We start from the raw sequence: 16,061 nt of genomic DNA, 5'->3' as shown, positions 1-16,061 counted from the left end.
CCAACAATTCCAAGGCTTGGGCAGCTTCATCTCCGATTGGAAGAGAGTTCCAAGTGTCTTGGTACACCGGGGGAAGACAAGAGTATTCGGGAAGAGCAGGCTCAAGATTCTGAACATAAAACCAGTTCGCATGCCATCCTTTGTTTGAAGTCTTGAAGGGCATTGAGAAGTATTTCTGGCTCAGAGTTCCCCTCAGCTGAAATCCGGCCCCTCCGACTACACATGGCTTACTCTTGTTTGGTTGGGGTTTGAGAAAGAAGATTCGGCGGAACAGGGCGAAGTGAGGTTTAATTCCTAAGAAGGCTTCACAGACATGGATGAAATTGGCAATGTGGACTATAGAATTCGGGTTTAGGTGATGCAAGCTGATTCCATAGAAGCTTAATATCCCGCGGAAAAATCTCGAGGTCGGAAGAGCGAAGCCGCCATAGAAGAAATGCGAGAAGACTACGATCTCATGTGTATCAGGGGTCGGAAAAGCCTCACCGCACGCTGGCCGCCATCCGATGATCTCCTTGGCTGGGAGAACGCCGTGCGCCACCATCTCCTTCAGGTTCTCTTCCGTTACGTCGGACGGCGCCCATTGGCCTTCGAAGCTTTCCTTCTCTTCCGCCATCGATTCTATCCGAATGCGCTGATTTGATTCGAGGGATGGCTAGGGAGAAATGAGGGATTAAGGCGGTGGATCACGGGAAGGATTTTGATGCATTTTTCGAAGGTGGATTTGAGTGGAGTGGTGAACCCTAGTTCGCCGGCGCAGTTCTGCACTGTAGCAAGGAGTGGGGAAAATGGCGAGAGTTCCGGCGGGGAAGACGAAGCGTCGCTTGGATCTCGGGATTTCTTGTTAAGGGTATCGGAGGTGCGAATGGGCCTAGGCCTGAACAGTACTTCGGCCCAATACTTTTAACAGCGTGGCCCATTGTGTTCCTTAGGGACTTAGGCATATTTTGCTTTGGCAATATTATGCGCACAATAGTGTTGCCCAATGCTGATAAAATCCTTTTTATGCGGTCATATAATTCTTTGGAATTATTGCAATGCAAATTAAAAGGTGCCCGACAGAAAGGTGTTATACTGCTTTTTGTTAGTTTTATTAGGCTACAAAAGCTGTCTGGGTTAATTTGGAATGACTTGTTTTTATCATAGTCACTTCCTTGGTATGTTATATACCTATTTTCATTATGGTAAATAGTCATAGCCTAGGCTATTAGACTTATTCATTACCATAATTTTTATAATACTTGGTGGGTAATCTTTAGAGTTTTAAATTCGGATGCCTGTCCAGTGTGTTCATTCGTGAACCTTTTTAGAGTGTAAACTACTCGGACTCTTTTCATTATGGCTAAAAAGCGGTCGGCTAGCATGCCTATTTAGGCGCTGTGTGTGCTTTTGTCATATGATGCACGATCGTGCTATTATTTGGTCTCTCAACTATATGTTTAGTTCGTTAACTAATCACATAGTTGGGGGCTACACCTAATTAGGTGCATCTATTCGATGCACCATATTTTTATCTTTTCGCCCTTTACAGTCTTTGTCTTCGCTACTCGGCAGGCCTTGGCACGAAAAGTTTGAAGCACTCGGATTATTATTTTTGAGAAGGCTACGACGATTGACTGCAAAGGTCTCGGGGGCTACTGTGGAGATTATGGATATCCCATATCTATACGGCGATGATATTTGGATTGAATATAGGATACCGAGTATAGATAGAATATCTTATGTGTATCCTGGGTTTGTTTCCTAACTTGTATATCAAGGAAACACCTTGAGACTTAGTCGGTCACGACTGTATTCAGTTAGGGACATAGATTATCTTTTGTAATCCGGACTCCTTCCTATATATAAGGGGGGTCCGGGTGCCTTTAGGGGCAGATGTTGATTTTCTCTAAATCATACAATCAATAATACACTCGGCGGATTCATCCCCGGACAGGAGTAGGGTATTACTTCTTTTATAAGAAGGCCTGAACCTGTATAAATCCTTTGTCTCCAAACCCATACACTTTTCCAGCTTGATAGCCACCCCCTTTTATTATTGCCGAAATCTAGTTTCGACAATACTCATGTATGGTTATAGTGTAGGAAACGGACAACAGTTAACAAACCAATCGTAATTAGATTCATACATGGAATTAGCATCCATGTTGGTATTAGTTTATACGCTTCTGAATTATACACGATTCATATAGTAATAAATAGATCGATACTCTTAGCAATGAAAGCAAAACACAAAGCACAAATATCCAGCCATACATCTTTTAGCCACAATCAGCTTTGCCACCAAATTAGCAAGACAGAAGTTTTGCCGCCAGAATCCACTTCATTAACAAATTGGCACCCGAGAATGTCGGAATCTTATAGCAAAGGATCGTCTAACAAATAAATTTGTGTGTAGCAAATTAACATATTAGATTGGTAATAAAAGGAACCTCCATGTTCGTTCAAATTATCTAGGAAAACAAACATTAATTAAAAAAAATAAAAGATAGAAATATGTCTATTGATTTATTAAAGTAATAAGAAAAAAAGGCTCCACAATCACTCTCACGACCTACAAATTCTCATATTAATCAATTCGAAATTAAAAATTAAGACATATTAAAAGAAAAGTCTAGAGTCTATATTGAACTAATTAAAATTCCGAATAAAAATTAAAAATAAGGAATATTGGAAGAAGAGTCTAGAGTCTATATATGAATTTAGAGCTAATTGAAAGACGAATTTGAAAAATAAGAAAAATTAAAAGTAACGTTTAGAGTCCATATAAAAATATATTTAGAAATAGCTGAAATTCATAAAAAAATTAAAAAAAGAAGATTGAAAAAGAGTCTAGGGTCCAAATAGGGATATAATTTAGAAATAACTATAATTTGAAATAAAAAAATAAAATATTGGACGAAGAATCTTGAGTCCATATAGGAATACAATTTATAAATAACATAAACTCATAATTAAAAATAAGAAATATTGGAAGAACAATCTATTGTTCATATAGGAATACAATTTAAAAATAACAGAAATATGAAATTAACAAATAAGAAATATTAAAAAAGGAGTATAAATTATATATAAATACAATTTAGAAATAATTAAAATAAAAAATAATTACTTTCATGCACATGCATTACAGTATGAATATTGCGTATTGGTTAGTTTTATCAAGTTAGTACATAATTTAAAATTATGTTTTTATTTCAATCTATTTCAATAATAAAATGTAAAAATATATATGATATTGTATGGGAAAAAATTATAACGATGATAGCCGCACAATCTGCGTGGGCCACCATGCTAGTTTTTATAATACAAACATCATTTCAGCATTTATTTAAATAAAAATCCTCCTTTTTATCTAGACTATTTTTAGTTCATTTTCTTCTTTCGCTGTTCAATGCTGCCTGAAGCCCCTCCGTGAAATTCGGCTGCACCCTTGGAGGTATTTCAAAATTGATCAAGGGGTTTTTTATCCTTATCTGCTCTTTTCATTTTTCTAAGAATCGGAGCAAACCCACATCGTATTATGCTCGGAATTAAAATCTATCCTAAACAAGTAAACCCTAAAGTTTAGCCCGTTTCGCTTGAAAAAAATCACATAGAATGCGATGACAACAACAAACGAAAATTATCCCCAATGCCTTATGTATTTTTTAATTAGATACATAGATATCTAATTAATTAAGTATTCTTACGAAAATTATCACTGGTCACTGGAGGCGAGCGCTTACCCGGACAAGCAGCCATCAACAAAGCATCAAGCTTTAGGACCTTTGTATTGTTATTAGCTTAGGATTTACGAGTGCGTGGCAAAAGCGATTGTTGGTCAGTTGGTGGCTTGGAGCGAATGATCGGTAGCAGCCGGACGATGTTAATTTTGACGTGCGACGCAGCACCAGCCGTCTCGCTGGCGTCGCCGCCGGCCGTCGGCGATTTTCCCCGTGAGCCGCGTAATTCCCACGCGCCCGAGCAGCCGGCCGAGGGCCGACCAACTGCTCGTGTGTACGTCCTATCCTACGCGCGTGTGTGCATGCGTGTCGTTGGCGTAAGTTAATTAATTAGCCACCGCTTGTTGAGAGCAAGGCTAACAGAAGCGCTCGCTGCTTAATCCAGTAATTGCCACATCTGCTATAGCCATGGTAAAAAATTAATACATACAACAAGTAGTCTATCCATCTTTCTTTAGTTGCAATAGTCTATTATTTATTTATTCTATCTTTTCTCTCATTCTACGTCACATCTTTATTCTATATGGTGTACTCCCTCCGTCTAAAAAAGAACCAGTTCCTGGCTATGAGATTCATAACCAGGAATTGGTTCTTTTTGGAACGGAGGGAGTAGAAAGCATGCAACGGGTCCCACATTTTTTGGAGAGTGTGATGCTAGCGCTTAATTAGTCGCCTGCCGATCCTCTCTCTATCATTAGCTTTTTGACCAACTCAGCCTTTGGATTTGTTATCGCCGGCTCTTCAGCCCCCTATTATACTTGCTGAGAGCAGGTACAATAGCAGGCTATAAGCCAGCTATAACCATATATCGAGAAGAAAAAAGAAGAGAGAGAAAAAAGCGGGCTACAGATTTGTAGCCGGCTGCAACACGGATTCTAAGATGTTATGTGTGTATAAGAGGTGGGACCGGGTATTAATGGTGTAGTATATTTTTATAGTTAACTATTGTATGAATGAACTATTAGATTGGCTATAGATATTTTGGAGTCAATAGTTGGCTATATTATTGGCCTTGCTCTGAGGAAGTTAATTAAGTTGGAGAGTGCAGAGGGGGGCGGGGGGGAGGAGGGAGGGGGGGACACGGCCGTCGATAGAGATACACGAGTTTTCATTGTTTGACCCATCACCGGCAGGCCAGTCACAAACACGTACTGTTACACTTACGATGCCAGCACGGTAACGAATCACCCGACCCTGTCTATATATATCATTCGACACAGGTACTAATTTGTGAATCACGATAAAGGCTTTTGCAGCGATATATTTGAAAAGAGAATTAATGTCCATCTAGTAACAATTTATAAATTAATGTCCATCTAGTAACAATAGATTAGGTTGAGCGTTTCCTCTGTTTCAAAATATAATAAGCTATTACTGAATTAGATACTAGACTGGTACATTTAGAAGGCATAAAGTGAGAATTTATATACAAAAATTTGTGAACTTCTTTTTGTTATGTCTTTCCTTTGCTGTTCCGGGTTCAAGGTAGATAGGAAATTAGGTATAGGTGACAGCAGCTAGCCGCTGGCCAAAACCATTAATTCTTGCCTGCCCTAGGGTTTAGAACCAGGACGTGCTGGGTCCAGGGTTTCTCAAACTGTCGGGACCGGGGTTACCGTGTCCGGCAATAAGTACGGTTACCGCGTAGTAACCGTAAGAAATCATACAAAATCATGTAAAACTTATCAAAATTTTAAATTATTTTTAAAATTTATTTGAATTTAAGAAGATTACCGTGGTTTTCTTTTCACCGTACCCCCACGGTAAGCACGGTTACCTGCGGTTTTGTAAACCCCGTGGGCCTAGCTATATGATCTCCCATTCTCCCCTTTTTTTTCAAGTCGCAAGCTTGAGCGACCTGTCCAGCCAATGTCACCGAAGACAAGACAAGAGCTTGCAGTTGCGAATTGTGAGGCACTAATAGGTTCATAAGCAACGTCCAATGGAAAAACATGAGACCATTATTGATGTGCGCCTGCCTTTCTCCAAGTGATCGATGGATCAATTGGAAAGGAGAAGGCCGTTTTTGACCCTAACCCATATGAGATCCATGGTTCCTGCAACTCTGCACGAGATTGTTTTCCTGTTCCCTACACATATGCATCGACACTAACTGGCTACAGTTTTTCTGATCCATAGCCTTTTCTTTTCAGACTAGCCTATTTAGGAGAGTTCGCTATAAACTTAATCTGAAAAAACTAGGTTTTTCAGGTCCATAGTTTATTTTATTTTGGATTATATTGCTATAGATAATCATAATATGGATGAGAATATACATTATCTACGAGAGATGGAGATTTTGAGAGTAGTTACAGCTCCTATAAGATTCTCAAACACTGGCTAAAAGAAATTGGGGAGGAGACCAGCACTAATTTTTCTGCTACGTATAAGAGTCAATCCAATATATCTTCTTTAAGAATCATGTTAATGGGGGAGACAAATATTGTAGTTTCTGCTATGCAAAAAAGACAATATCCAATATCTTTATTTCAGCGTCATGTTCTTAGATTTTTTTTTGAGATGCATGTTTTTTTCTTTTAATATCTCTCCATCCCATAATGCCAAATATTTTTGTTAATTGGCTTAAAGGTGTAACTAGTCTATAAAAAAGATTATTCTAATTGGAGTGTTTTATGTTAGTCAATTTGTGTTGCCTTAATGATAAAGTTCTTTTTTATCTTCATGTCTTTCTGTTAGCTTTATTTTTTATGTACTATGCTAGTACAGGGGAACAAGAAACACTCTGAAAATAAGTAGTCAAAGGTCTCTTATTTCACTGTAAATAGCGTAGTTCCATTAGAATTACTAGCTAAAAAAAATATATGGTTTAGCACTACCATGTACTAATAAAAGAGACTTAAGGATTTGTCCCATCACCGTATGTCTTATTTTTCTTTTTCTTTTATTCTTCTTTTAACAAACTTGTGGTTGCGTGTCTTATAACAGAAATTGAAGATGTAAACTATTTTCATTATTAAAAAAAATATGTTCACAAAAAGGGCCTTAGCCATAAATTGAGCTAGCCTACAGTAAATAAATCATATTATCTCTATTTTATAATATATGATGCCATTGATTTTTACATCAAGTTTGACCGTTCGTCTTATTAAAAAATTTAAGTAAATATCTTTTATTTTGTTGTGGCTTGATTTATCACTAAAGAAACTTTTAAGATTTGCATAAAATTTTTAAATAAAATGAATAATAATGTTGTAAAAAAATAAAATAACGTCATGTATTAAAAATGAAGGGAGTTTATGTTCTCATTCCTCGTCAGCTCCAATCACCAACTTTTTTTCTCTCTTCCTCTCATCAGCTAATTTATGTCACTGGTCACTGGAGATGACCACAAAGCAACACGCTATACATCTCGATCGGTCTGAAAGAGATGATGACTGCAAAACCTATCCACGAAACCAATTGCTTGAGAGAGACGACGACGTCTCTAACTACAGAATGGTTTTTTTAGATAATGAACTCCAGAATGGTTAACGTACGGATTGAATTGACGAATAATTCGTAATAATAATTTGAGGATAAAAAATAAATTAACTATTCTAAAGTTGAAAAATGGGTTTAAAACAGTATGTATGATTTACATACACAAATATATATATATATAGGTAAATTATATAGATATATATATAGAGAGAGAGAGAATTATTGTAAAGAAAACTTATTTTTAGGAGATCGAGAAACGTGTGCATTCATCAATGTATTCATTTGTTAAGCACGAAAGAACAGGAGGGAATAATTTGGTGCTACACGCATGGACAGGGTGACCAGGCGGATTTCCAAGACAGATCGAAAAACCTGACGGAGGGAATGGAAAAGGAGTGGCTGGTCTGATTGGAGCATTGGAGGGATGGGGACGCCTCGGAAAAAGGGCTACGCTACATTCTCAACGAAGTGTTTTCTTTTCCTCAGCTGAAAGAGAAAACCTTTTTTTCACATCAGGTCCATACCTATACAGGTAGGATGTTAAGGTCCATGAACAGTACTAGCTACAGTATAGCGAGGTAGTACAAATTGATGGTTAGTTTCGGTTTACCTGTTTGCAAATTGCAATATTGTTAAAGCGAGAACGGTTATTCGCTCCCGTTAATTCCAAATCTAAGGCCGCTTTCGGAAGTGAGGGTTGGGCCTGGCACGAAAAACAAAGCAGCGATTAGTGCATGATTAATTAAGTATTTGCTAATTTTTAAAAAAAATGGATTAATATGATTTTTTAAGCAACTTTCGTATATAAATTTTTTTGCAAAAAACGCAACGTTCAGCTATTTGAAATGCGTGCGCGTGGAAAACGAGGGAAGGAAGTTGGGAACCTTTGATATCGAAAGCAGCTTAAGGTGGTGTTTGGATTCAGGGATTTAACTTTAGTCTTTATATTTAGACACTAATTTAGAGTATTAAATATAGACTACTTACAAAACTAATTACATAAATGAAAGCTAATATGCGAGACAAATTTTTTAAGCCTAATTAATCCATAATTAGATAATATTTACTGTAGCATCACATAGGCTAATCATAGATTAATTAGGCTCAATAGATTCATCTCGCGAATCAGTCCAAGATTATGCATGGGTTTTATTAATAGTCTACGTTTAATATTTATAATTAGTGTCCAAACATCCGATGTAATAGGGACTTAAAAATTTTTGTCCCATCTAAACAGGGTCTAAGAGCAAGTTTAATAGTATGGCCCGCTACTAGCTTCAATTCATCTATAGCTAATGTAATAGTTAATTCATACAATAGTTGCTTACTATACTATTAATACCTGGTCACACATGTCATACACACATTGCGTCTTGGAGTCCGTGCTGCAGCTGGCTATATATTTGTAGCCCGTAGCTCTTCTCTCTCATCTTTTATCTCATTAAAATATGTTTATAGCTGGCTAATAGTCTGCTATTGTACATGCTCTAATAGAGAGCACGAATGACTTTGTTGTATGGTTTACTGTCCTAGCGTTAAGAAAGGTAACCACAAACTGTGAAAACCCGGGTAAAGTTTATAAAAATTCAGATTAATTTTTATTTTTTGAAAAAAAATTGATGGAGTTAAGCAAAGTTACCATTGCTGTACCTCGATGGTAAGCCCAATTACCATGTCTATGAATGGATGCTGGCTATGTACGCATGGTTCTACCTACATCACTACTACATGGTGCCGTACTAATTTGGGCCGGTAGAAAGGAAAGATGATTTGGGCCCGTAGGAAAGAAAAGAAGGAATGGGCTGAAGAGAGCGGGGTATTTGGCCCATAATGAATAGTGGTGTTTCTCAATAAAAATAAGTTCACTATAGGTCCCTCCTGTGTCGCTGAGTCTAAAATTCATCTCTGAACCAAAATACCACATATGACGTGTCCTTCAATTCCCAAAACTAGTGCAAATAAGGTCTCAAGGCAGTTTGGATAGCGGTTTCGGCAGATGTGGCGCTTAAAGTCAGAATGAACCGTGGGACCCACATGTTAATGAGTGTTTGGTTAAAAATAACAAAAATGCAGTGGGACCCATGTCATCACCTCTCTCTCTTTTTTTTTCTCCTCTCCCTTCCTCTTTTCTCTCTTTGTCGGTGAGGGGCAGGTAATGACGATGACCAGGATCTGGTAGGACGCTGAGGCGGTCAGCGACCTAGGGTCCTCCAGTGCCAGGAACGACCGGACCGGCGATGGAAGGCGGTACCTCTGGTGGAGGAGTAGCACAGTGCATGACGAACGCGATGCCCCATCCTTCCTATGAGGAGACCAAGAAAGGGGACGAGGTGGAGGACTCCGCGTCGCGCTTGGCTGGCGGGCTCGACACGCATGTCGCCGCCGTTGCCACCGCCGCAGTGGCGTGCTGCAGCTTCGCCACGCCGCTGTTGGTTTGACGCGAGTTTGTTGGATTGGCTCGGCTACAACTGCGAGAGAGGTGGCACTGGCAACGATGCCGCCTCGAGCGCCTCGCGGTGGGAGAACAATGGAGAGGTAGAGGTTGAGGGAGCTGTTGCGCTCGAAGACGAAGAGGATGAAGTCGGAGGTAGGACCGAAGTTTCCGTTGTAGTTGAGGAAGACACCATTGGTGAGGCGGAGCTCAGAAGCGGGGTTATGAGACGGTGCGAGGGGAGGGAGCAGATAAAGGTCTGGTGCATGGCTGGCGCACGACGCCTCACCATCGCTTCCACCTCACTGCCACCGGCTTTAGGACAAGGTGGCCTCCCCGGACCCATCCCTAGCCATCGCCGAGCTCCGTCAGGCTATCGCGATGCTTGCACACGCGAGAGAGAAGAGAGAAAGAGAGAATAAGGAAAGGAGAGAAGAGAGGAAAGAGAGAATAATGAAACTAGAGAAGTGGGGAGAGAGAGTTAGGGGTGGCAGAGGGGCGAGGCGGGGTTAGGTTGGACAACGGGTGGAAAACCTCACCCGCCCTCACCCCCACAGGGGACCCAGCGGGTGAGCGGGCCCCTGCACCACCCGGATGGCCAACAACTGCGATGCACCTATTGTGGCTGCTGGAGGTGGCGTGCCGCGACGAGGTGACGGTTGAGGACGGTGACAAGGTGTCTACGGCTGAGGACGGTGGCCACTAGGCGGCGCCGGCCTGGGGCGGCGTCAGCTAGGAGTAGCACGCTACAAGGAGGCGACGCTGGCCGGGGGCAGTGGACCATGAGGAGGCGGCGGCAGTTGGTGGCAGCATGCTGTGACGAGGCGGCGGCGAAGAGGCGATGCCGTGTCGGGGCGGTGACAGCTAGGAATGGCGTGCGAAGAGGCAGGCTGGTTGGGACGGCGCACTAGGAGGGAGAGACGTGAGAGTCAGAGAGGAGAGAGTGGTGGCTTGGTAGGGATTTGGGAAAAATTAGGGTTTTGCCGATATAGTCCTTCACCTAATGGGTCGTTTGGGCCTTAGAATGTACTATCTTTTGATTTGTAACTCATATCTTTGGAGCGCCGCGGGTCAACTCCCATCCCCGCCCCCACCCCCGCATTTTTGTGGGGCCTCAGCCCCACTCATCACCCGTGGTGAGAATTTCCCCTCACCCCCAGCCCCATATGGCTGGTCCCTGCCGGCTCCCCGGCCCCAACGGGGAAATTGCCACCCCTAGATAGAGTGATGATGTGGGTTCCATTGTAATGCTTTTATTTTTTTACCAAATACTCACTGACATGTGGGTCCCATGTTTTTTTTTTTACTCTAAGCGCGATGTAGGCACCACATCAGCGAAAACCGTCATCTAAACTGTGTTGGGACCTTATTTGCACTAGTTTGGAGAGTTGAGGGACACGTCATATATGGTATTACGACTCAGTCAAACTCGACAACAGTTGAGCGACCTAAAGTGAACTTATTCCTTCTAGATTTTAGATCCTATAGAGCCCATCCAGGATGTGAGGCCCACGTGTGGCCATCTGGCCCTAGCAATATAATGTGGGCTAGAGGATGGAGGTGCCCAAGGGGGCAAGAAGCTGTGGGCTTGAGCCCCGGGCCCTATGGCACATGATCAATTTTTGGCTCAATTTACGGTCGTCTCACCGCAAGAGATCGCTGTGCTCTTTTTTTTTCTTTTTTTTTTTTAACCATAGATTGCTGTACTCTTCTTTACTCCCTCCCACCCTAGCTGGCTTTTCTCATCAGCCTCCATTCTTCCATCGGTGGCATCTCAACTCCTAACCGAGCTATATACTACTATACGGCAAGTCCTAGGTAAAGTCCCCTTTGAAGCGGAGCAGTGGCCCAGCTAGTATACAAAGAGTGGTGTCATAGGACACCAATGACATCCATATTAATCTAGGTATCCTCCTAATTTTCCAATGAATGGCACTAGTAAATCTTGCTTTGTTACACCAGCGTGTGAATAATTTTACACTTTCGTTAGACAAGTTAGCTTATGTGGACATGGATAACTTGACAACACAGCAATAAATTAACTACTAGCAAACTATAATTTATAGTTATTTGACCATGCACAACGGCTAATTCAACGAGACTATGCATAATGGCTAAATAAAGTTCATGCATTATAAGTTTTCTTGAGTGATTAGGTGAACATATGCTGAGCAACCACTATTGTGAGGAATTTTTTGTATTTTCCATATGTATTATTGTTTCATTTAAACCGTGGTCATCAATTAGAGTTGACGAATGATACCACCGACCTAAAATCCTGGCTCCGCTCCTGAAGCGGAGGAGTTTTATAGGATTTTCTAATTATTTAAACTAAATTCTGTGGAAAGCTTATAAAATTCATGCACAAGCAGCCCGAACCTTGGGTGCAAGATTACTGTCGGATCAGATGATCAGATGGTTCTTGCTAAGTTAGTTTCTACCAATAGCCTGTATCGATAAGAGAAATGACATCATATCATCTTCCGCTGCATTGGTAGAAAACTTACACTGAATTCTATCGACAAGGATCAAACTCTCTGAGTTTTAGCATTTTATCAATAGTGTATCAGTATAATCATTATGCAGTCATATAAACTTGACACGTACTGGATACTATTCACTACCAAATTTAACCGGCCGCGCGCTTGGTCTCTTTTTTCTTTGGAAAAATATTACTAATATCTTAAAAATATTTTATTATTAAAGTGTCTAGCATGCTACATATAACTATACTACTTGCATTCACCAAAACATCGTCTATTAAAAAAATTATTAGTCTAAATAAAATTACACTGGTCAGCACTGAAGTACGTGGGGGAGTATATCTTTGTCCTTGGGATTCCCCTGCAGAATGATGCTTATATACGCTCTTTAATTCTCAAGATCACAATATAAAATGTAATGTATAAATTTATTACTATCGTGCAATCAACCATTTCTTATATAAATGGGATGTTTTTTTTTTCTCATTTTTCCTCATTTTTATAGGCTACTATGGTTGACTGTTTTATGTTGGTGAGGCTTGTCATCACTTGTGTGTTTTGAAACTTCATCTATCACATCCTGGCGCTTTTCCTACAATTAGTACTACAAGCCGAAGACTGGAAGACTACTGCTATACATCCGACCCTGTTGTTCGACTTCTGTCCGACGCTGCCGTATCTGCCAATCAATTTACTCCAACGAGCCAGCTTCTCTCCATGTGGGTCAGAGCAAGGAGCAGGTAAGTACTGGTCAGATGCTAAGTCGTACACCCCAGTCGGATGTGTAGCAATTTCCAGACTAGAAATCTTAGTTTTGGTAAGAATGGCAGCTGCTGCATATTACTGTTGAATATATAGCATATACTATATTATTTCAAGGTCGGAGCCAAGGCCCGGCCACCATGGGCAAGTGCCTGGGCTCCGCCCGCTGTGCTAGCACGTACCCTGCTTAATTAACAATGCAATTAGCAAAGTAGTTAAGGCTAATGCAAAAGAATATACTAGTCTCTCATGCTACATTAATCGATATAACCTTTCACGTTGATTTTAGTCTACTCAATTACAAATTAAATTTTATATATATATATATATATATATATTGTATAGATTTTATATGTATGCTTATATCTTATTAGATTTGTCTAGGTAAAAAAAAATTTCTAGATCCGCCACTGTATTATTTAATATTGAGAGTATGAACGATTTAGTTGTGATACATGAATACTCTGTGTCATTTTGTTCTCGAAGTACTCCTACCGGTTTAGTTTTAAAAAAAACTGTTGTTGATTCTCGCCCTTGCAAATTAACTAATATAATTACAACAAACTGATTAATTATCATTGTTAAAACTTTTTCTTTCCATTTTAAATTATCTGCAAAGTAAGAAAGTAACACTCCCAAGTTACAACAGCACACCATCCATATATCCATGCAGGCAGCCTGTTTGTGCCCTTGTGCAGATGCATTTCATTTATACAAGTAGAAGGCACTCAAATCAGCCACCACATGAACACACACATGTTCCATCATCGATCGATCTACACATGCATCACCCGGTCATGCACTTACAAACAAAAGATCTACTTGAAGAAGTACGGGAGGTCGAGCACGTAGAGGAGGAAGTAGGCCCAGAGGACGCCGGAGATGCCGCCGAAGAAGAAGCCGCCGGTGAACTTGGCCCAGCCGTCGGCGGTCTGCAGCTTGTCGGCCTCCTTCTTGCGGCCGGTGAGCGTCAGCGTCGGCGCCGTGGACGGCTCGCCCTCGCCGAAGGAGGCGACGCCGTACATGGTGAGGCAGACGCTGAGGATGGCGACGAGGCCTGCGGCGCCGAGGGCGCCGGCCTGGCCGTGCACCGGCGTGTTGCGGAGCGGGCCGGTGAGCGCGAAGGGCCCGACGAGGAGGTAGCCGTGGGCGAGGCCGACCTCGATGCCGCGGAGCAGCGGGCTGACGGCGGTGCGGTACGCCGGGAGGTTGGAGAGGTACCAGGCGACCAGCGGGCTGGAGGTCACCGGCGTCTCCAGGCTGCCGATGAAGGGGTCGCCATTGATGGGCTGCACCACCTGGTACGTTGGCTGTGTACAACGCCACAAGAATCACACATATCAGATACTCCCTCTGTCCCAATTTATTCTTTAGGATTCATACTCCCTCTGTCTCAAAATGGTTATCATAAAGAATTATTACTTGTCCCATCAATCACTTCTAATTCAAATTTCTATCTTTTCTACCCTTAACCATCCTCCTACATCCAACTATACAATATTTAATTAGGAGTATTATATTTTTTTTCCTCAAACCTTAATCTATGCTAAATTATCTAAAACGACAGGTAATATGAGACGAAGAGAGTAAATGTTTCATTTATCGTTCCATAGAAGTAGACACGTGTAAATACACACCACCATATATATTTCTTTTAGATAATACTATATTTCAATTCGGCTTCTGCGTCAAGATGTATCCGGCCTACAGACGCCGATATAGTCACGCTCACACAAATAAAGCTATTTAATTAAGCTCTAGAAAACGTATGCTCTTGTTTCTTGCATATATTATGGACTTATGGTTTACACTTATCATATAGCTAGAACTTATACAAAGTTAACTATAAATTAATGCATCCAATTTTGGCTAAATTTGTGTAACTATATCTTCTAAAATCGTCATGCTAATAATCCAACCCTCTCTCCCAAAAAGGGGATTTGTGATCGAAATAACGATGGCAAAAAGTTTAAGGATGTACTATGCAGGCAAACTTATTACTCCCTTCATCTTTGAAATTTTTCACATTTCATAGTACTACGATGCGTCTAATCTACAGAGGGATTACAACAATTCAATATTATATTGCTAATTGAGGAAATAAACTAGTGAACAGAGCAATAAAAATACAACAAAATGAAAAACGATTATGTCTGAAATCTACCATCTGATTTTAATTAACAGAGCTTGTTCTTGAGAAACATGCAAGTTTTACACTAGCTTTGATGAAGCGAAATGGGAAATCTCTCAATGCTCTTTAGCAGTCTAGCTAGCTCTACTGACCTTCTCAGACTGGATGGCCTTGACTGTGAAGCGGGGCCTCCTTGTCAGCGAAGCACCAGACAGCCCCCTCGGCTTGGAGCACACCAAGCTGCTCTTCATCAGCTGGCTCGCCATGGGAGCATAAGCAGTGGCCATCTCTCTCCTCTCGTCTCTTCCTTTCTCTCCCTAGCTAGATGCTCTCTCTCCCGGCCAAAAAAAATGGATGTGAAACAGCCTTCTTGGCAACTGCCCTAGAAATTAAAGTTTGTGATCTTTACAAGCTGCAGGAGAGAAAATCTGGAGTATGTGTTTGGGTGGGTCCCTGAAGATGAGATATGGTTGAGAGCTGTGTGGCGTTCATTGGATGGAGGATGCCAGCAACCCTATCCCTTATCTGAATTCCTGGAGATCCCCCTCCTTACGTTGGACGCCTAGCTGGCGGTGCCGCCCGTCGCGCCAAGTGGAAAACAGAATCTGCAGCCTGCAGGGCTTGTGGTTGGGGCAAGGTTGCTGAATCAATATATCTGGAGATGGCATAACAGAATGGTCGCAGACTCGGAGTTTGGTCAAAAAGATTACTTTTGGATATTTTTGAGGAAATATTTTTTCGAAGTTTGGTCAAAAAGGATTACTTTTGGATATTTTTGAGAAAATGTTTTTCAAAAATTAGTAAATTTCATGGGCATGTGTTTCAACGGAATCTCATCAGTACAATTAAACACATCTTGCATAAGAAAGAGCAGAGCAAACGAACTGGCAATTTATAGGTTCTCAACTTCTCTAGTGATCCGCGGGGAGACTATCACAACATCTAATGTGATCCGCGGGGAGAGTATCACGAGAAAGTACTCCCTCCGTTTCAAAATGTTTGACACCGTCGACTTTTTAGTACGTGTTTAACCATTTGTCTTATTTAAAAAATTTAAGTAATTATTTATTCTTTTCATATCATTTGAT

General features: G+C 41.0%; 1 protein-coding gene across 1 annotated transcript; it reads right to left on the bottom strand.

Annotated features, from left to right (window-relative positions):
• Positions 1-13,414: 13,414 nt before the first annotated feature.
• On the bottom strand, positions 13,415-15,831 carry LOC4352085 (photosystem I reaction center subunit XI, chloroplastic). The gene is made up of 2 exons (XM_015764956.2): positions 15,126-15,831; positions 13,415-14,152 (listed from the first exon to the last, which is right to left on the bottom strand). Exons 1-2 carry the CDS (start codon positions 15,258-15,260, stop codon positions 13,661-13,663), a joined length of 627 nt encoding a protein of 208 aa, XP_015620442.1. The 5' UTR covers positions 15,261-15,831; the 3' UTR covers positions 13,415-13,660.
• Between the last annotated feature and the right edge of the window lie 230 nt (positions 15,832-16,061).

The sequence above is a fragment of the Oryza sativa genome, chromosome 12 (assembly GCF_034140825.1).
Source record: "Oryza sativa Japonica Group chromosome 12, ASM3414082v1".
Lineage (NCBI taxonomy): Eukaryota > Viridiplantae > Streptophyta > Magnoliopsida > Poales > Poaceae > Oryza > Oryza sativa.
Note: the sequence above shows the minus strand (reverse complement) of the source record. Positions and strands in the feature narration are given on the sequence as shown.